This window comes from Chrysoperla carnea, chromosome 1 (genome assembly GCF_905475395.1).
Source record: "Chrysoperla carnea chromosome 1, inChrCarn1.1, whole genome shotgun sequence".
Classification (NCBI taxonomy): Eukaryota; Metazoa; Arthropoda; class Insecta; order Neuroptera; family Chrysopidae; genus Chrysoperla; species Chrysoperla carnea.
The window spans coordinates 42,082,368-42,104,307 of NC_058337.1; the positions used below are offsets into that span (position 1 = coordinate 42,082,368).

Below are 21,940 nucleotides of genomic sequence, written 5' to 3' on the forward strand. Positions count from 1 at the left end.
AAATTTTTATTTATTTTAAACCTTTAAATTTTATTTTTCGAGCAAATGTTTTTATATAAATGATATTTATTTACAAACCATATAATAGGGCATATAATAGGGATTCAATTATTTACACCAAGAACAGTTTTGATCGTGAAAAGACATAAGGTGTACGGTCCACTTAACGATCAAGACCGCAACGACTGCGGATGTAATGTTATTTCAGTTACTTTAATGCAATTAAAACAAAATATCATGATCCCATGGTCGTTGAATGGAATGTACCTAATAAAGTAGGTTGTATTTTTCTTTAGGTGGTTAAGCTACCTATGTTTTTTTAGTTTAAAGTGATAGAGTTGAAACTTGCGAGTGCCTAATATTATTTATTGTGACCTAAATTTTAAAAACTGCTTTTGTTTACATTGAAGAAATAATTATTAAAAAAAATTACAATAGTCATGTGAAGAAAACAATGTGAAATTGTTCACATGTAACATAATACACAATGACGTATGAACCCCAGTTTCCATCAGTTACAATATTCAAATTATACATTTATGACTAATATATGATTTGCAAAAACCTTTAAAAGCAAAAAAGCAACTGCTGAATGTACTGAAAAATCATCAGACCAGAACACAATTATCTATCTTTGTCCTATTACGTAAATATGCTAAGAAATTATCACCTAAGACACAGGTACATACTTACGTATGTACATTTAGCGCAACTATTCTTCTTTTAAGTGTTTACAAGCGTTTTTATCGTCTAAAAGAATCACCGCTGCTTGCTTTATAGTTTTACACTATGTATAAAACCAATAAATCTGTCTGACTTTAATGGAGAGATCAAATGAGTTAATTGAGTATTAAATATAAAAAAAATTGCTTCTGTAATAAATTAACGATGGAAACATGGTAATTGTCGGATTAATACACTCAGAGTAAAAAAAAACGCCGATTAATTTAAATAACATGTTACCTTAATGAAGCTATTATTTAAATTTAAAGTAAAATCTCGAAGCTTGAAAAATTGAAAAAATATTCTAAAACAAATGTGTTAAAACTATCCGAAAATAGCTCAATCGATATTCACTTGTTTATAGTCAACTCTTTTAACTTTGAAACTTTTTTTTAGTTTTAAATTTATTTAAATTATACAAGGTGGCACAAAATGAAAATTTTAGTTTGAATTCTTTATAATTTTTTTTATTTAAACCATAATATTATTAAAATAAAGTTCAACGATTTTGGCACGTTTTATAATTGTGTATTATGTCGTAAAAATTACTCAAGTGTTTTTACAAAATATCGAAATAAAATTTTTTTTAATTAAAAAAAAAGTTTTAATGAATCGCAACTAAAAGATTCATTATGTGTCTTCCTGTAGATTTAATAAAATTTATAGTTGAATCAAATATTTTCATCAATTTTCTTGAATCGTACAAGAAATTACCGAAAAATGATTAATTTCTTGGTGAAAATTAAATAAGAATCCACTTAGTCGTTCTTTTAGAAGTTTTAACAGGTAAACAATTTAGATCCCTTTATCTAAGTTTAATATTAATTAAAATTTCACTAGGTAATTAATATTAAACTGAATAAATAAAATGGTGGATAAATATTTAAACTTCTTAATAAATGTCAAGTTAATTAGGAATGTTTGTTTACGTGCGATATGATTATTTTTTTATTTTATTTTGGCTTTCGTTCTTAATAATGTTGCTACTTTGTACATAAATAAATGTAATTAATTGGATGAATATTAATTTAAATAAAGAACAATTTTAATTACAATTATATATATTACACACATTCAATATATAAACACAAGTACATTATTACTTATATACAATTATACATTTAAAAATAATTAAACAAAAAAAATACATGCATAATAAAATAATTAATATATAATAGATAAGTTAACAACTGTATTATATAATTTAATTTAATATAAATAATTATTAAAAAAAAGGTAAATATTTAAAATAAAATTTAAAATTAAAAAAAATAAACATAGATCATACAAGTTTTTAAAAACTACAACTCGAAAATAACTATTTTAAGACTGAAAAACACATAACGGATTTTTTTTGTTCCTAAAGGTTTTAATGGAGGAATTCTATAAAATTAAAAATAATAAATAAAAAATTACATAAATTAGAAAATTCATGTTATTTCGTTTTCTTTTCTTGTGTATTTTATAAAAAAATCCTGCATTAATGAATCCCGCAGTTGCTTTCAGTCAATTTTAAAAGAATATTGTCTGTCATTATACAACTTTCGTCTTACAAAATGAGCAATTTTTTTCGTCTTGGGTATCTATATAAAATTGGACTGGGCTAACTATTTGTAGCTACCTAAAAAATTCTCAATTCTGTCTCGTAGTTTTTGAAAAAATAGATATAAATATCTTATTTTTTGCTCTAATTTGGACCCGCACGGAAAAACAAAGATATTTACAACAAATGTTTTTAACAAAAGTGGTAAAATTTTTAGCTGAGGAACATTTTTTTTTGTCCTATCTGACCCACTTGACCGATATTGCTCGTTTACGAACTCAAAGTCGCTTTTTACGTCCTGAGCACGCTATAAAAATTTCAGTTCGATAACTCTTTTTGTTTTTTAGTTATGATAGACGGGCATACGAAAATTGATCCATTAGGTGATTTTATGAACACCTATACCAAAATTTTGTTTTTAGCATCAATATTTCTAGGCGTTACAAACTTGGGACTAAACTTAATAAAAAAATTAAACTTTGTTGGCAATTGTATCCGTTGGGTGTAGAATGGAGCTGACGCCGCAAGTAGCGAATACTAAACTAACACTATTTAAAAAATCATATAGTATTTAGTTGCTAAATTTGTTAACTTTAGCGCTAAATCTGTAGTCTGTATTGTACCAAGTAGGTAAATCTGTTCACAAAATTTCAATTTTTAAACTTTTTTTAATTTGTTTTGTTTTCTGTCTAATACAAATCTTGCAATCAACATTTCTTCTAGTTCTAATGTCAATTTCCAATTATGGTATTATTTATCTGAATAACGAAATTAGGAAATGCGCTACAAAATAAAATTGAAGTGAACTTGGCAATATGTATTTGTTTTTATTACTTACAAAAATTAAAATCACTTTTTAAAGGAAAAGGTTTTAAAACGCCTGGAACATTCATTTATATTCACATACAGGTGACAGAGGAGAAAAGCTTTTACTCATATTCTTTTAAGTCGTTAGTATATTGTGTAGCATGTAGATATTATAATTGTCCTCTTGAACGGAGTTCAACAGGCAAATGGGTAATAAACTTAATCCGTTCGAATTTTTCACAACATTTTTTAATGCGGGATTAGTTCGCTGTGTGTATGCTCTATTGCTAGATTTCTTCTAGAGCTAGATGTAGTGAATTCAAGATAGAAAGGGTGATGCCTAGCTCTATTTAGATCTCTCTATATTAATTTCATTAGGAATGTGGACCCTAAAAGAGCATAATCCTATTCTACAATTTAAGTAAGAAGACGTCTTTTGGATGTCGGATGGCGAAAGCATGTCCAATATAAGCCATTTTTGACATTTAGAAGGAAGAAATAACACTTACTTCTAGCTGCAGCAATATCACTTACCTGCGGAGGATGCGTGCATCGCATATCTTTTAAATATATAAATATATGCATGTAAAAAATTTGATCTTTTATATATAGTTTTTTGAACGCAAGGGCTAAAAACTTCAGAACCCTATCAACTCCTCTATACTCGACAAACTCAACTTAACCAACTCGTAATTAATTATCTAATAGAGTAACATTTGATAAAAAATTAGAAAAAAAAAAGTATAACTGCTGCTGGATTCGAACTAAGTAATCACTAAAATAACAAAACCATATAACATATAAATACAAATGGAAATATTATGTGTGTGGTGCGCACGCATCCGCTGCAATCAGTCGATTTCACTATGACTAGAAGTAAGTGAAATAACGTTCAGGTTAATCCGATGTTTTACGAGTATTAAAGATGGCCCCCGACTCAGAAATGTCAATTCTTATCGTATTGTTTGTAAGCATCCGCGTGTTTGTTCTCCATTATTTTTTTGAAAAATACTTAAATTAGACTTCGATAAACATCCGATTAATCTAGACGTCGTTTCTACCTTTTCTCCTATGTTTGTCCGGATATTTTTTTTCGACTAGCAGTACTATACTAAAATCAACTAAACGAGATCAACCTTGGAAACTTAAAAGTGCATTTTCGAACCTAATTGCAATATTTAATTGATTCTAATTTATAATTTTGCTAAATATAAAGTAGAACTAGAAGATCGAGCCAGATAAATTAAATAGATTTTAGTGTGATTGATCAAATTTGTCCCAAATTAACGGTTCAATTATTTCAGACTATAGTATGGAGGGTAGAGGGTAGTCTGTGGTTGCATCATTTGATTGGCCATATTCGGAGACACAACTTTTTTTAAACGAGAGTTTGCATTTTTCTGAACAACTTTGACCAAGAAATGTAATAAAACTCACGATTTTTATAGCTTAAATTTTCTTAATCAATTATAATTCCTTACTAAGTAATTAGGTAGCACTAACAACCATGCGGGGAGATTTTAGCATCATAGAAAGTATAAAAATAGCTGTCCAAATGGATAAATTCAAAATATTCCTAAAATCATTATCATTTTTTAGGAACGTTTGGAAATTTTTAACTGAAGAAAAGAAGACCGAAATGCTCTCTAAATATGGTTTTAATTTTATAAAATTTTAATTTTTTGTCAAAGTCAAACACAATATTGCAATTATACAGGTAAGGTAAGTGGTGTTCAGAATTAGCAGTAATTTAGTCAAAATGAAAATTAAAATCATTAGATCAAAGTTTAAGTGCTTATTTTTCTGAGTTGGTCTGAATGCAGCCTATACATATTTGTATCTATGGTTAGAAAGAAACACTAGAAATGTCATTTTACGCCGATGATATTCGATGTAAATCTGAAAACATTTTATATGTATATATGTCAGTACACGTCATTTGTTTGTCATTTGAAACAGAATATCCTCTATGAATATTTTCGTTAAAATACGACAAAAATACTTGACGTAAGGCATGTTATTAGAATTTATTAAAAATACCGCTAATGTGTGTGTTTATAAATGTTAAATACACACAAATAATCGAAATTTTTTAATTATTATTTATTTAAATCATAATAAACAATTTTATAAATAAATATTTTACCAATAAAAGTTGTATAAAACATATACATATTAACTTATAAACTGGTGTGTGTACATCATATTCAACCTAGTTTTAACTTTTAAGTTTTTAAATAATTAAAAATGTTTATTTACTACTTGTTTATTTAAAATCCAGTGTTTAAGATATTTTTAACAAAATGGCCCTTAAAAAAGTAAAAGGTAATTTCGAACGAATGTTTGATAAAAATTTAGCAGATTTAGTTCGGGGAATACGAAATAATAAAGAGAATGAGGTAAGAATTATCCAACTAAATCCAATTATAAAAATATATCAATAAAATATTATTTTTGATTTAGGCAAAGTTTATTGCTCAATGCATCGAAGAAATTAAAATTGAATTACGGCAAGAAAATATTGCTGTTAAAAGTAATGCAGTTGCGAAATTAACATATGTATGTGTCTTTATTACTTTTAATAGAAATGATTCAAGAGAAAATATGCATATTTTAAATAGTAATTCAATCAATTATTGGTAGGGAAATTGTCCCATTTATCTTTTCAAGTCTTTTAATTCTACAATATTGTTTTTCAATAAACATTTAATAAGTTATTTTTCAAACGAATGGTTAATATATTGATGATTCCTGGGATTTTCCCAATTTCTACTGATCGATAGAGATAATAGTACGTATGTGAAGTTTTGAGAACACTCTGTAAATATTTCGAAAAGTCTTACATTTTTATGATAGTAATTGTAACATTATAAATAATCCATATGATAATAAACGTAAAGTAAAAGTTTAGCATTCAGAGCTAAGGAAATCCCAAGTTTCAATTATCGATTAAAATTTCCCTCAAAGTTTGATTTTACTGCTGAATTGTATTTAATTCGTAAAATCAAGCTGAATCTGAATAAAACCTCAGAATTACTCTGTTGCAATGCTTTTTTCTAAATGTAGAAAACAGCAAATTTTTCTCTCTGTTAGGTATTATATTATATCATAATTTTTTTCCCACAAAACACTTTACGAAACCTGAAAGTGCCATATTTTTAAGTTCTAAAATTATTTTAAATGGGGTGATTAATAGTTACTTTAGATACACTAAAGCGTTTTGTAGTAAATATTGGGCGCATTTCGTCCACATGAGCGATCAGGTAATTTATAACGGATCTATCTCTAGGCGACATGGAGCACCGCTTGTATTGATAATTAACCTATTATTGATTGAACCAGCTATGTTCTACACCCAATAAAAATAAGCTATTGATTGTGTGGTCGGAATTAAAGTTATTATACCCTGTATATATGAAATATATATCAAGGTATACTAATTTTAGTCCCAAATTTTTAACGCTTAGAAATATTGATGATACGAACCAAATTTTTTTATATGTGTTCATAAAATCATCAAATTAGTCCATTTCCGCTTCTCCGAAATTTTTATAGTGTGCCTAGGACGTAAAAAGTGAGTTATAGTTCGTAAATGAGCAACATAGATCAATTGGATCTTGTAAACCGTTAGAGCTAGAACAAAAAATTAAATGTAAAAAATGTTCCTTAAATAAATAAATAACTAAAAAATAAACAATTTTTGTTTGAAACATTTTTTCGTAAACATAATTGTTTACCCGCGACGGCGCAAATAAGGACAAAAATTTGTTATCCAATTTCTCCAAAACTTTAAAAGACAAAGTTGAAAATTTGCAGATAGCTTGAACTAGTAGTCTTGCGAAAAATTCTCGAAAAACGGAAAAAATTTATAGAAAATACTTTCTAAATTTTTGAAAACCAAAAGAAATGACTGCCGAAAAGCCGCCATAATTGTGTTGGTTTTTAAAATTTTTATAATGCGTTAAAAAGCACTGATGACATTCAATACTTTCTATACAGGATATTTCAACAATTAATTCAGTCAATTGTTTGTTTTCATTTGCTTTCTTTTTTATTTTAAAATAATTATTGAATAAATGAGGAAAAAGTGTCGAAAAATTTATTCAACACAAATCAACCGAGTTTTATAAAACTAATATAATTTTTGCAACATGCATTATATAGAGGGAAAAATTAAATGGACCTTTATAACGTTATGATTGAAATATTTAAAACAATTAAATTTGATAAATACTTATTCAAAGTATTATATTACAATTAATCTTATAATTGATGACTAAACATTTAATTATGGAATAATAATAGTTTAGTTTGCGTAGGCTACATTCAATACGGTACTTGAAAAATCTTTTATGATTGCTTAAATTCGTATAAGTAATATACAGGTGATTAATAAAACACGTATCGGCTCATTTTAAGGGGCTAAGGAAAATACAGCATATATAATTTTTATATTGGTATTCCTTCAAGGGGTCAACTTTTTTTTTTTAATTTTTATACCATGCATATATGTAATATGCAAGGTATATTAAGTTTAGTCCCAAGTTTGTACCGCTTAAAAATATTGATGCTAAGCAAAAAATTTTGGTATAGGTGTTCATAAAATCACCTAATTAGTCCATTTCCGGTTGTCTGACTGTCTGTCTGTCATCACGATTACTCAAAAACGAAAAGAGATATCAAGCTGAAATTTTTATAGCGTACTAAAGACGTAAACAGTGAGGTCAAGTTCGTAAATGAGCAACATAGGTCATTTGGGTCTTGGGTCCGTAGGACCCATCTTGTAAACCGTTATAGATAGAACAAAAGTTTAAATGTAAAAAATATTCCTTATAAAAAAAAACTTTTGTTTGAAACATTTTTTCGTAAATATCACTGTTTACCCGTGGGGGCGCAAATTAGGCGTAAATTGTATAGTATGTAATTATGGGAATATCAGTTATGTATTATGTCTGACATGTAATTATGTGTGGCATGTATGTATGTGTAATGGAGATAGAGTCATCAACACTGGCTATGCATGGTATTTCAACAATTAACTCAGTTAATTGTTTATTTTTACTTGTTTAAATAGAACTTTGGCACTTGAAGCTTACAGACAGCATTTGAAGAAGTTGTCGAAATAACACAATATGCTTAAATATGAGAAATAAGTTTATACCGCAACCAGAGGCGGCGTATTGAGATATGTTTTAACAGAATGAATAATGATCCATATGAGAACTATTAGAATCAGGGACTATCAGTTATACAGTGGCGTATTAAGGATGAAAGCCGTCCTGGACAATTTAAATAGGCCAACCTATTGGATTTGGTTATCGCAATTATACTTATATATATTATTTATTAAATAATAAAAAATATCAATACTCGTACATTTAGTTAAATAAAACATTTATTGCTGAGTTTACATATTTTTAAGTTATAATTATAAGTATGATTTAGTTAAAATTTTTCTTCGGGACAGCTGTGAAGCGAATGAATCAGAGTAATTTCTATAGACTGTAAAGCTAATGAATTTTCGAGTTTGTGACGTAGTACTAAGAAGATAACTTTTGATTCGACGTAGTACAGAAAAAGACCGTTCAAAACTATTCGCAGCCCGCTGTTTATGTACCTACGGATAAATGTATTGGACGCCCTTGTTGTCATTTATTTCACATAATTGTAAGGCTGTGGTAGGAACTATTTCTTAAGTCTGCAGAAACCCTCGAAAATGTAAGCACTCTTTTTCGAAATTTGTATTAAAATTAACTGCTGTTTTAAAAACAAATTTTTTTTGACGCCATGGGCTGTAGCGCAACTAGCTAATTTATTAACGATATTGAAATCAGTTCCGATAATTTGATAAAACATTACGGCTCATGTGTAGTTTAAATCTGAGTAAGATCTAAAAAGATTGAAATTATTTCGATGTAAACAAGAGCACCTATAGAGCTAAATAGAGCTTCTTCAAACCTCAAGCGATTTGCACTTGAGTAAGACATTTCAAACAATACTGGAATTATACTTATGATCAAGTAGATACACTTCAGTATAATTTATAAACTAAAGCGAGAGAATTGGGTACAATTTTTCTAATCAAGTGTATTTGACAAATTTTCAACAAAAAATTGAATTTGATTTTCAGTTTTTATAATGGAAAATGTTATGTTTTTATGCTGTTTACTTAATTGATATTCCTACAAATAATTCCTTGTAATTTGTAAAGCAAAGTTTTCTCTTGAATCATATTCTATATAATTTATTTTTGTATGTTGATACGATTTCAATTTAATGATACCACAAGTAAACCGGAAGATAGTGCTAGATTTTTAAAACCATTTAAATATGTTTATATATGCCTTTATGTTATCACAAATGAGTTATGATCATAAAAAACCATTCGTAAATGCTTATGGTGTCTAACATTTTTAGTAATGACCAAGGATGTCGCCAGATAGTGAGCCAGGGAGGCAGAATAGTGGACAGATAAAATGTATATTTGTAAAATAAAAAATATAAAAATTTTAAAATTACAAAAATCAAATTCTTTTTGCGGAAGAGAAAAATGATGCAAAACCCCCAAAACTTACACGAAATTCCATCTTTCATGCGAGAATTATAAATCGGATAATAACAATCTGGCATTTGGTTAAATTTTTTCGTGTCTTTTGAAATTTTTTAATCCTTATTTTGTATTAATGGATTTTCATTTAAAATTTCACATTTGCTACCGGATACTTTCATCGGATATTTTGTATATTTGAAACTCATATTTAGAAGCAAAAATTTTGAAATGGTACCAATATAAAGAAATCTCTTTGGAAATATGATCAAAAAATGTATGTTTTTAAATTAAGATGTAATTTTTAAATTATAGCTAGAAATGTTGGGCTATGATATATCATGGGCTGGTTTCAATATCATTGAAGTGATGAGCTCGAATAAATTTACCTTCAAACGTATTGGCTATTTGGCAGCAAGTCAAGCATTTCATTCTGATAATGAGTTATTAATGTTAACTACAAATATGATTCGTAAAGATTTGAATTCTCAGAATCAATATGATGCTGGATTAGCATTGAATGGTTTAAGTTGTTTTATTAGTACTGATTTAGCAAGAGATCTAGCAAATGATATTATGACATTAGTAAGTATTTTTTAAATCCTTTTTTTATGTTTTAATATATTACTCTATCAAAAAGTACCGAATTACCTGTTTGGCCTGCAAAGTTCCCACTTATTTGATTAATAGACCATCGTTTTTTTTAAATCTTCGAAACTCTGTTTATGGACGCTTTTGGGTAAAGTCTTCAACGCCTTCTGATAGCTTTGGTTGCTGATATATTGCCTTGAAAAATTCATGATCTTTTGTTCCACAAGCCCTTTTGTGCCGTTTTTGATGGTTTTTATCGATATCATTTTATTTTATTTGTATAGTAGCTCGCGTCACTAATACTGGGGGATTAAAACATGGATTATTGTATTTTAAGCATTTTAATGAGTATATTTAAATTTTAAAGAATACAAAATCGGAATAATATGTTCCATTAAAATGAGATCAGAATTGATGTGATTTAGCATAGCGTAAGAGGTCTATTTGTGGCACTAATTTTCTCGAAAAAACCTGACGAGGTGTACTGATTTAACCAGCTGCTGTAAACAAAATTTACAGATGGCGTTAACTTTATATATAGTTATGGTGTCCGATCGAAGCTTTGGCCAAAAAAATCACCTTCGACAAAACCTTCGATAAATTGCAAGGCATAATAATTGTAGCCAATCTTGAACAAAATTTCTTAGAGCTTTTTGCTTCGGTTTTGATTTTGGCTGAAGTTTGTAATGATAGCTGATTAATCGACTTCGACCTCCGTTTGGATACTACATAGTGTTTAAAATTTTTTATATAATTATCATGGGCTCGAAATTTTTGGACCCGTCTATCCTGGGTCCAGCATAGGGTTTTCTCCATCTCTTCTCGACGGAATCTGGTTGATTTATTTGTATATAACAACACCTGTTACCGTGAGACGTCTTTGTCTTCAGATAAGTTCTGAAGGAAGAGACAAAGGACTATCAACTTCAGGTGATAGGAATCCATTTGCGGTATCCCTTTCATTGTTAATTACTATCATTATTCCAGATCTTTTTTTGACAAAATACTTAAATAAAAAGATAAATAATAATAAATATTTTATTTTTAATTAATTTAGCTAACTTCAACAAAACCATATGTGCGTAAAAAAGCTGTATTAATGATGTACAAAGTATTTTTAAAATATCCAGAAGCATTACGTCCAGCATTTCCACGTTTGAAAGAAAAATTAGAGGATCCGGATCCAGGTGTTCAATCGGCAGCGGTGAATGTTGTGTGCGAATTAGCTAGAAAAAATCCAAAAAATTATTTAAGTTTAGCGCCAGTGTTTTTTAAATTAATGACAACATCAACAAATAATTGGATGCTTATTAAAATTATTAAATTAGTAAGTTTATTTAATTTAGTAATTATTATTTACATTATTGGACAACTTTGATTTAGAAAGGGATTCATAGCTGTATAAAGTGGGTCATATGATTTTGTTTAAAGAACAAACTGAACGATCTCTATACATTTGGAACTCCATGTATCGCGAATCTATTTCTTTCTTTAGGAAAGTATATATTGTCGATGTAAACTATGTTATTGGATAACAAAACGCGATTAATCTCTCAAATGATTTTGTTTTTTTAGAGAACGATTGACTGAGTTTTTAGTTAGTACACCAGTAGCTCATACATCGACCATTTATTCTTTTTTAAAGAAAAAAAAATTATCGATATATATGTACTCTTATAAGCCCTACGACTTGGTATTGTCCTAGGACGTCTCGAGCTATTAATTATATTAATAGCTTTATATGTATTTCGATTATAAGCAGTCAAGTTTCTGAATCAAGAGTTGTCAAATCTAGCTCTAATGTAAATCAAAACTAAATTTTTGTTTAAAAATTAAGTTTGCATCCTTAACATATATTGAACCAAAAATTGGACGAAAATTAACTGATCCATTGTTACAAATCATTGTGAGGTATAGTGTAAAAATTTTGTTTATGTTTATATGTGTATATTTTATGTTGTAGTTTGGTGCCTTAACGCCGCTAGAACCTAGGCTTGGTAAAAAATTAATAGAACCCTTAACAAATTTAATTCACAGGTAATAATAATATTATTTAAAATTGCTAGATAATTAGATTATAATATGTAATTATAGGGCAGATTCTATAATTAGTTGTAATAATAGATAATTAAGCCAAACAATATCTCAATCCCTCGGGAAGTGGACGTATTAAAAATTTAAAAATATTGTAAAAAAGTTTTGGTTTATATTCATGGTAAGAGTATAACATGCTCGTCGTCAAATAATGTGTTGTTTTTAACTTTACAATACCGCGTAACTATTTCTCATGCATTATGTGTTGTGTACGAAGTGTTGTTTACAATACTGTTAATATAGATATCTCTCTTCAATCAACAATACTTTAACTATAGTCGTTTCTTATTTTTATTATGAAACTAAACTTTTTACATTTTTTCCAAATTTGTTGTGTACTTTATAAGTCAAAGTCTCTCATACATGATACTTTTAATAACTTTTGTTATATTAACACATTATACCACTTAACATATGAGAGTGAGACTATAAACTTCAATGGAAAACGCCATTACTTAATTTCATTTGAACAAATAGAAAGAAACGAAAAAGTTACACAGAAGCCGAGACTCGAACCCAGATCCTTTAGATATCCGATCTAGAACATAACCAACTCCATCACTCCTGTTATATGAATGACTACAATTATATGTAACCTCATAATAAAAATATGTAATATATATGACTATGTATATTAGTACGATAACGTTTGTGTGTGTTTTCTGTATACACAAGCATACAAATGGAATGAACACGAAGAGGTTATATATAATTGTAGACACTCATATAACAGGTTGGCTGATAAGTCCCCGGTCTGACACATAAATGGCGTCGCTAGTATTAAATGCATATTATTTTTATATAGTACCAACCTTCAAATGATTCGTGTCAAAATTTGACGTCTGTAAGTCAATTAGTTTGTGAGATAGAGCGTCTTTTGTGAAGCAACTTTTGTTATTGTGAAAAAAATGGAAAAAATGGAATTTCGTGTTTTGATAAAATACTGTTTTCTGAAGGGAAAAAATACAGAGTCCGGAAACTCATTATCAAGCCAAGTTTTTGCTTCCACTGTATTTTTTCCCTTCAGAAAACAGTATTTTATCAAAACACGAAATTCCATTTTTTCCATTTTTTTCACAATAACAAAAGTTGCTTCACAAAAGACGCTCTATCTCACAAACTAATTGACTTACAGACGTCAAATTTTGACACGAATCATTTGAAGGTTGGTACTATATAAAAATAATATGCATTTAATACTAGCGACGCCATTTATGTGTCAGACCGGGGACTTATCAGCCAACCTATTAATAGGAGAGACGGTATTGGTTACGTCCTAGACCGGTAACCCAGTTCGAGTCCGGTATATCAGGAGGACTCGGGTTCGAGTCCCGGCTTCTGTGTAAGTTTTTCGTTTCATTCTATTTGTTAAAAAAAGCTCAAAGCTAATCAATTTTGTTTAATTGATTAGCTTTGCGTTATTATATCTCAACATGAAACGGTCATTAATTTTGGTTTTTGTTAACTCTAGTATAATATAAACAATAAATTTAAAATATTGGATAAGTATTTTTTTAATTCGCTTGTTAGAAATGATTTATTGTGATTTGTGAGTACGTAATCCATTATTATAGCCGAGAAATTAAAAAATTATGTACAAGCATTCCAAAAACGATATTTCAAGATATGTACTGATTTTGAATAATATATTATTTAGAGTGCTAAGTATTAATTAGAAGTAAGCTATTAAAGCTTCTTTTATAGTTTTGCCCCGATTGTATCATTTAAATGATAAAACTCATTTTTGGGTAAACTTTCCAGATCTGTTTCAGTATATATACACACATCAATTTATTACTATGATTTTTGTTTTTTAGTACTTCAGCGATGAGTTTATTATATGAGTGTATAAACACAGTGATAGCTGTATTAATAAGTATTTCAACAGGAATGCCAAATCATTCTGCTAGTATTCAATTGTGCGTACAGAAATTGCGTATACTTATTGAAGATTCTGATCAAAATTGTATGTATATTTAAAACCGTCAAATGTGGATAAGCGAGCTGAAAGATGTCTATTTTGGAATTTTTGTATATGTTTTTTTATGTTCATAAACCTTATCAAAAGTTATATTACTATCCATAAAAACTCAAAAATTCGTTTGGGCATTTCTAGTGTGTTTCAACCTAATTCTCGCTTATCCAGGTTTGCCGGTATTCACGAAATATCATAAATAAACGTTTATTTATTATAAATTATTTTTGTAGTAAAATATTTAGGATTATTAGCAATGTCAAAAATATTAAAAACGCATCCAAAAAGTGTACAAGCACATAAAGATCTGATAATGCAATGTTTAGATGATAAAGATGAGAGTATACGTTTACGTGCATTAGATTTATTATATGGTATGGTTAGTAAAAAGAATTTGATGGAAATTATTAAAAAATTGATGCTACATATGGATAAAGCTGAGGGTACAACATATAGGGATGAATTATTACGTAAAATTATTCAAATATGTTCACAAAATAGTTATCAATTTATTACAAACTTTGAATGGTATATAACTGTGTTGGTGGAATTAACACAAATGGAATTTGGATCAAAACATGGTAAGTAGCATTATTTTATAATAAACGTCTTATTTATATATTTACATCTAAAAAATCCCATACAATTCTTATCAGTTTTGGTTCTTGGTAGATTTTTTTTTCATTTTGAAATTTTAAGAAAACGTGTCTGCATACTACCAATTTAAAAAAAAAATGAAAGTGTTGTTACTTTTACTCTTTGTCCTCTCAAAATTAAATGGTAGTGACATATCGCGTTTTTTTTTAAGTGAATGTACGATAATACTTGAGACAAAACCCCTAAAACTTGTCCTTGTTTATCATTTTGATAAAAGTCATAAATGGCAAAGACAAAAACATGAATATGTATTAGCTATTGAAAATTATTAGAGTTCGTTTTCCAAACAAAGCACACAAAAAATTACCTTTCATATATAGTAAAACATCCATTTTAAATTGGTGAATATGGGGCTTTTATGTTAAAAATACAGAATTTAACAGTTTAAATAAAAAAATTTAGCTCCGTAAGCACTGTTAAAAATTTTATCTACTTATAAAGGATGTTCATAAAAACATATATTCGCGATTAAGAAGCTTTTAAAAATGGGAAACTCCGGGAGTGAGGGGCTCCGCATCCTTTTAAATTTATATCTCTCTTTTAAAATAACGGACCCTTCAGTTTTTATATGTAACAAAAATTTGTATTAAAATTTCCGAAACTATGGGTTCTGATAGTTCTTACTCACAAGCACAGTCTTATTTTAAAAACTCTCGTATATGAGATATGGTGAATCAAAGTTCAATATTGGTAATAATACACGTCTGCGAGCCATTCAATTTGACGTAATTTTCGCCTGAGGATAAAATTTACTCAATAATTGTATCATACTCTTAAAGACATACCAAAAAAAAAAAAAAAAAATCCTACTCAATGAAAGAAGTGAGATATAGTTTTATGTCTCAGTATTATTCACAAGAAGGAAATTCTATTCATGTAGTTTCCGATTTTTGAATAGATTTTTAAAAGGGCAGAAGCCTTTCAGTGACGTTTTTCCTAAGGCGAATATTATGACAGCTCCGGTATTTCACTTCTTTACTTTTGAGTGTTGAAATTACATAAAACTAACATTTCTTAAATCTCTGGCATTTTTGGTCATTCAATGCCAGAAGTGTATTTACGTAACGGCTAATTCCCAGAATGACAAAAATAATTTTTTTCACATACCAAAAAATGAAAAAAATTCTCAAAAATTGAACAGTTAATTTTTTTAAGACTATTTTTTACTCTATTATGTAAAAGTGATTTTCCTGCTGATGTCACAAATTGCGGAAATGAGTGCTTACATTTTGAAGATTTGTACGGACATAAGATATAATAATTCCTTTTCTATATTACGTTGAAAGAAAAGTTATTTCCTTTGTACCACAAACTCGATTAAATTCATTAGCTTTGCTGTCAATAGAATGTAGTCTAGAATGATATGAAACACAGAAACCCGAAGAAAAATTTTAAACTAAATTATATGATGATAATTATAACTGAAAAATATGTAAATTCAGTAATAATTATTCTATTTAACTAAATGATTAAATGCAAGTGAATTGATATTTTTTTGATTATTTAATAAATAATATATATGTATATGTATAATTGCGATAACCAAAGCCAATATGTCGGCCAATTTAAATAGCTCGGAGCGGCTTTGAACCTAAATACGCCATTGTTCAATGCGATAATGATAAATAATAATTATATTAACGTTATTTGTATATTAATATTAAAGGTAACGCAATTGCAAGCCAATTATTGGATGTCACAATTCGTGTACAAGCAATTAGAAAATTTGCTGTAAATGAAATGTCACAATTATTAGAAATAATATCAATAAACAATCAAACAATCTACAACAATATAACATCAACAACAACAACAACATCATCAACAATAAACAATAACAACTCAACAATTATCGAAGTGTTATATGCAGCTGTATGGATATGTGGTGAATTTGCATCCGAATTAAATACACCAGAATTAACATTACAAACAATGTTAAAATATAAATGTTTACCAGGACATATACAAGCAATATTTGTACATAATATATTAAAATTAACAATATATTTAATTAATAAATATCATTTAGAAATTGTTGAACAAAAAACTATTAATCAATTATCATCTTATGATCGAATATTTGAATTAATTAACATGGTTATTGATCATTTATTTAATGATTATCGTATTAATAGTGATTTAGAAGTACAAGAACGTGCTGAATCATCATTACAATTGTTAAAAATTATTTTAAAACATTATCAAACTTATGTAAATAAAATTATACCAATGTCTGATAATAATAATACAACACAAAATAATGTTGATATATTAACATCAAATACCGATGAAGAATTTATGACTGAAAATACTCCGAAGGATGAATTCAAACAAGAGAATGATATTGTGGATGAACAAGCTTTAAAAGAACATCAATCATTTTTAAATGAAATTTTACAATTATTTGATGGTGAATTAATGCCAGTGGCTGCTAAAGCTCAACGTAAAGTACCTATACCAGATGGGTATGTATAGATTTTTTTATATTTTATTTAGTAGATTATTAATCGTTAAATGCGATTAAAAATCGTAAAATGTATGTATTATTGATAAATGCTTCAATTAAGACGTTCTCCGGAGATATAATGACTTACTAGAAAATTCGGAAAAATTCTTTCCGTTATAAAGGGATATAATAATATTTCTTAAAATTTACTATCGAGAATAACTATTTAGTGTAGTATTAATAAAAAAAAAAAACTCCTCTTAAATTGTCAATTCCAAACTTGTATTAAGTTTTCTAATAAAAAGCCGTAGAATAGTATAATTTAATGAAATACCATATAAAATGTAAGTAATTAATATCATACAGTATGTCAACAAATTTGACAAGCCCGTATTATGATGTCACGTACGTATAAAAAACTGAATTTCCGTTTTAATAATTTTTAAATGCCCTCACTGAATTTGTACTTTTATTAATTAATTTTAAGTAATTAAAAATATATTAATTACTAAAATAATGGTTTAGATGAAATGTCCAGCCAGTCCAGTTAGATGAAATTAAAGTTACGGAAGAAAAATATTTGAACCAAATTTAAATTTCATAAATGTTCCCTATTTAGAATTGCAAACCTGTGTTGTTTTTTACTTCGATGGATACTTTTTCTGTTTAATTTTCTAATAATGGAAACCAGAAAAAGGCTTCTTCGGTAGCTGTAAAACTCATTTTCTTCGGAATACTTTTAAGCTCCTTTCTTTTTTTCTTCACGTTTGTTTTCCAAGTTTTTTCTTTACCAATACCACTTCCAGATATATTGTTTCTTTCGAACGTGCAAGTACCTTTTTCCCATGTTGAACATGATGTGTATCTTCTGAAGAAAAAATTAACTGTATTTACAGTCGTGTGTGTGAGTTACACAAGGTATGTCATTTTTATATTCTTGATTATTTTAGCCTGGATTTGGATACATGGATAAATGATCCACCATCAGAATCAGATAGCGATGACAATAGTACAGATGATGGTATAGCAACAGATGGCATATTTATAAAAAACAAAGTTGAAAATAAATTTTATCAAAATGAACGTAATCAACAACCGGAACCAACACCAGAAGAAATTGAAAAAGTATGGTTTAATAATTTTTTTAACAGTAATTTTTTTTGTTATTTATTACCATTAATTTTTTATAAGGTTCGCGAAGCTAGAAAAATAGAACAAATGTTAAATCCAAATTATTTGAAAGGATCATCTAAATCATCCAAACAGTATCAAAACTTCGATAGCTTTAATAATGTACCACCAGTGGCTGAAATTGACTTAAGTGTACCATTACAAATCACAGGTATGATTTTTTAATGTATTAATTCGTTGTTCGATAAATTCTCCAAATTTTTGGACAAAATAGTGAATATTTTTTTAAAATTAAATAAATTGATACAATATATTGAATTGAATTTTATAGCAACAAAGAAATCAGACAAATATTTACAATTAGATAAATTAAACAAATCAAAATCGAAATCAAAATCAAAGAAGAAGGAATCGAAACGTAAACATAAAAAGCATCGACATAAAAATAGTGAAGATGGCGGTGAATTAATGAAATCAACATTAAGTAGTTCTGATGAGAATGATGATGAAAACAATAGTGATGATAATGATAATTATGCAAATTCAAATTCAATAAATCCACACTTAGTAAATACAACAATTGAAATGCCTGAAGGTGCAACACTGAGTGACACTGATGATATTCAAGACGTTGATGTCAATGATCCGCATAGGGCACTTGATATTGATTTAGACATGTAAGTAACTTATTAGTAATGTATTGTAAGCGAAGAAAAAAAGTTAGGGACAAAAGTTTTTGAGCTTTTTATAAGAAACAAGTTTCCAATTTAGAGTTATCTTTTTAATGATCTTGAAAGTCAAGGTTATCGCTTAGTAAACTTCCTTTAACCTCTAAACTGTTTTTTCTAACGCTATTAATTTTGTATTATTCTGGATTATGCTTTAAAGTTTAAACTGTACTGTACTGTATTTTATTAATATTTTATATGGGTTTCGTATATTTTATAGTCCATTAAGGGATGATGAAGTATTACCATCCTTACAACATCATCGTGTTCGAGATAAATCATCAAAAGAACATAGCAAATCAAAATCAAATAAATTGCGTCACAATACAATCACAACGACTGATGAGCATAATGTTAAGCATGAACAGAAAATCACGCTACGAAAAAAGGTATTTATTTAAAAATTTGATAATAATATTCTTTCTCATAAGCGATATGATAAATGAAATAACACAAAGTAATATGACCAGATCAGTTTCTTAAATTTGAATCTACCTTTATTATAGCCCGTATCGTTAGGCTTTTGCAGGTCTTAGCCTAGAAAATAAGGAAAGATACATTTGATAATAACCGTGATGTCCATTAAAGAATACCGCATATACCAAATTTAGGGTTTAGTCTATTTTCTTTAATTTCATTCAATTTTTTAATATTTAGCAAATGTTTTTCCATGCTATGACAAGTGGGAAAATTCCGTAACTTATTTTTAAGTTAAGTAACACGCTAAAAGTCAATAAATAATACTTCATAAATAATAAGAATTATGCTTTATAATTTCTGGAGTTAAACAAATTAAATAATATAAAAATGAAAAAAAAAATCAAGGCAGTGAATCAAGAATATTTTTTTATTCGAATTAGAACAACCTTTACAAATATTTCGAATATAATGAAAATTTATAGATCTATATTTTTTTATGTTCATGAAAGCAAACTTTCTTGATAAAAACATAGTTATGATTCACTGCCTAAAATTATATTAAATGTCAAAGTACCAAAAGTGTATTTTAAAATTACAACGAAAAATCATAGATTTAACATTTTCTATTTAAATAACATTTAGATCTTAGATATAAATGACTTAATGAAAACTCGACACAATTATTTTTTTTGTAATATGATAATGTATCTGGTAAAATAAAGTATCAATTGACCCCGACGTGATTTGAACACGCAACCTTCTGATCTGGAGTCAGACGCGCTACCGTTGCGCCACGGAGTCACTTGTTAAAGATAATAAAGTATTTGTTTCGATTACAGAGTAGCAAAAAAAGTAGTAAAAGTAAGGATAATGATTTGATGGAAGTTGAAAGACCTTCAAAGAAATCCTCAAAAACTAAAAAGAGTAGTAAATCAACCGATAAAAATATTGAAGTAAGATAATTAATATACATAAAGTCTGCTCTTCATTTAGATTTTATTTTATAATTTTTGATAATGTTTGTTTGCAGTCAAGTCGAAAGAAGAAAATAAAAAAAGTTGAATATGAAGAAGCAATTGGAATATCAACACCCAGTAAAGAATTTCAAGAATTATAAAATCAATTATTATATTGCATATATTTTATAATAAATTATTATTAACTGAATAATATTATAATTTAATTTAAAATCAATTACCTTTGTTTTATTTTATTCAGATGATGTTTCTTTTTCCACAAGCTCGTTAAATGTATCACAAATTAAACACATAAAATTTTAAATGGAAAAATGAATTTTGCGTTGCTGAAAAACGTAAACTCGGGGACATCAATGCGATGAACTCCAATGTTAATTGTAACTAACTTGATTTTTAGAAATATTTCTTTCCAAAGTATGATTTTTTGTATAACCATTTTGTTGATCGTACATTTCAAGCAACACGTTTTTTATTAATTAACCCACATTAAGCGTTAAAAATTATGTACGTTGAGAGCGAATGCTTTAAACAAAAGTATGTATAGAAAAGGTGTTCTAACGATCTTAAAATGCTTAACTTGGAATATAAAATATTCTTATCGAGTACCATATAAGGATTTATTCACTTAAGTAAATAACTGAATTGTTGGGGTCTTTACTTATCACATCCTATTGATTTATACCAATCAAAAGAAATAAAATTTCCAGTCCAGTTAATAAGTCTAAGTGAAACCATCAAGGGCGTGACCTTTAGAAGAATTAAATATCGAAATCTAACAGATAAGTTAGAAGTTAATATTTGGTTCAAACAAAAGACAGCCTAGTAGCTTGCCTTTTATTTAACCATTGGAAATAAAGGCGATAGAAGCTTCTGAAATTTTTACCCACAGTGCAAATTTTTACACATTTCCGCATTCGCTAATAATACTATCGATATTACGAGGAGATCTAACCAGTGATTAAGGAGACAGCCAGCTATACTTTCCTTGATTTCTATAATTAGAATTGGCAATTAATTATGTATTATCGAAGCATGGCTCAAGTTTAATTTCAGTACTAATTGATGACGATCCCGTGATCGAAAGTAAAGGGAAAAACAATAAGGATTTTGTGTATAATATGTAGGCATACGACAAAATAAAAATAAAATAAAATTAGTTAAGTAAATAATTATATTAAAATTGTATAGTCAATTAAAAAATAATTCTACATTCATTTTATTTTAATAAGCTTTAAATAAATTGAAGACATAAGTGGATGAGGATAAATTTCGAAAATTGTTATTCATTGAGAGTATTTTAA

At 27.8% G+C, this 21,940-nt stretch overlaps 1 protein-coding gene and 1 non-coding gene across 2 annotated transcripts; one reads left to right on the forward strand and one right to left on the reverse strand.

Annotated features, from left to right (window-relative positions):
* Window positions 1-5,280: 5,280 nt before the first annotated feature.
* LOC123302603 (AP-3 complex subunit delta) lies at window positions 5,281-20,785 on the forward strand. The gene is made up of 14 exons (XM_044885618.1): window positions 5,281-5,472; window positions 5,537-5,632; window positions 9,936-10,205; window positions 11,269-11,538; window positions 12,175-12,248; window positions 14,123-14,271; window positions 14,514-14,861; window positions 16,604-17,402; window positions 18,334-18,508; window positions 18,575-18,725; window positions 18,846-19,191; window positions 19,463-19,631; window positions 20,502-20,615; window positions 20,693-20,785. Exons 1-14 carry the CDS (start codon window positions 5,377-5,379, stop codon window positions 20,777-20,779), a joined length of 3,144 nt encoding a protein of 1,047 aa, XP_044741553.1. The 5' UTR covers window positions 5,281-5,376; the 3' UTR covers window positions 20,780-20,785.
* Trnaw-cca lies at window positions 20,392-20,463 on the reverse strand. The gene has a single exon. It is a non-coding gene; the product is annotated as a tRNA-Trp (tRNA).
* Window positions 20,786-21,940: the final 1,155 nt, after the last annotated feature.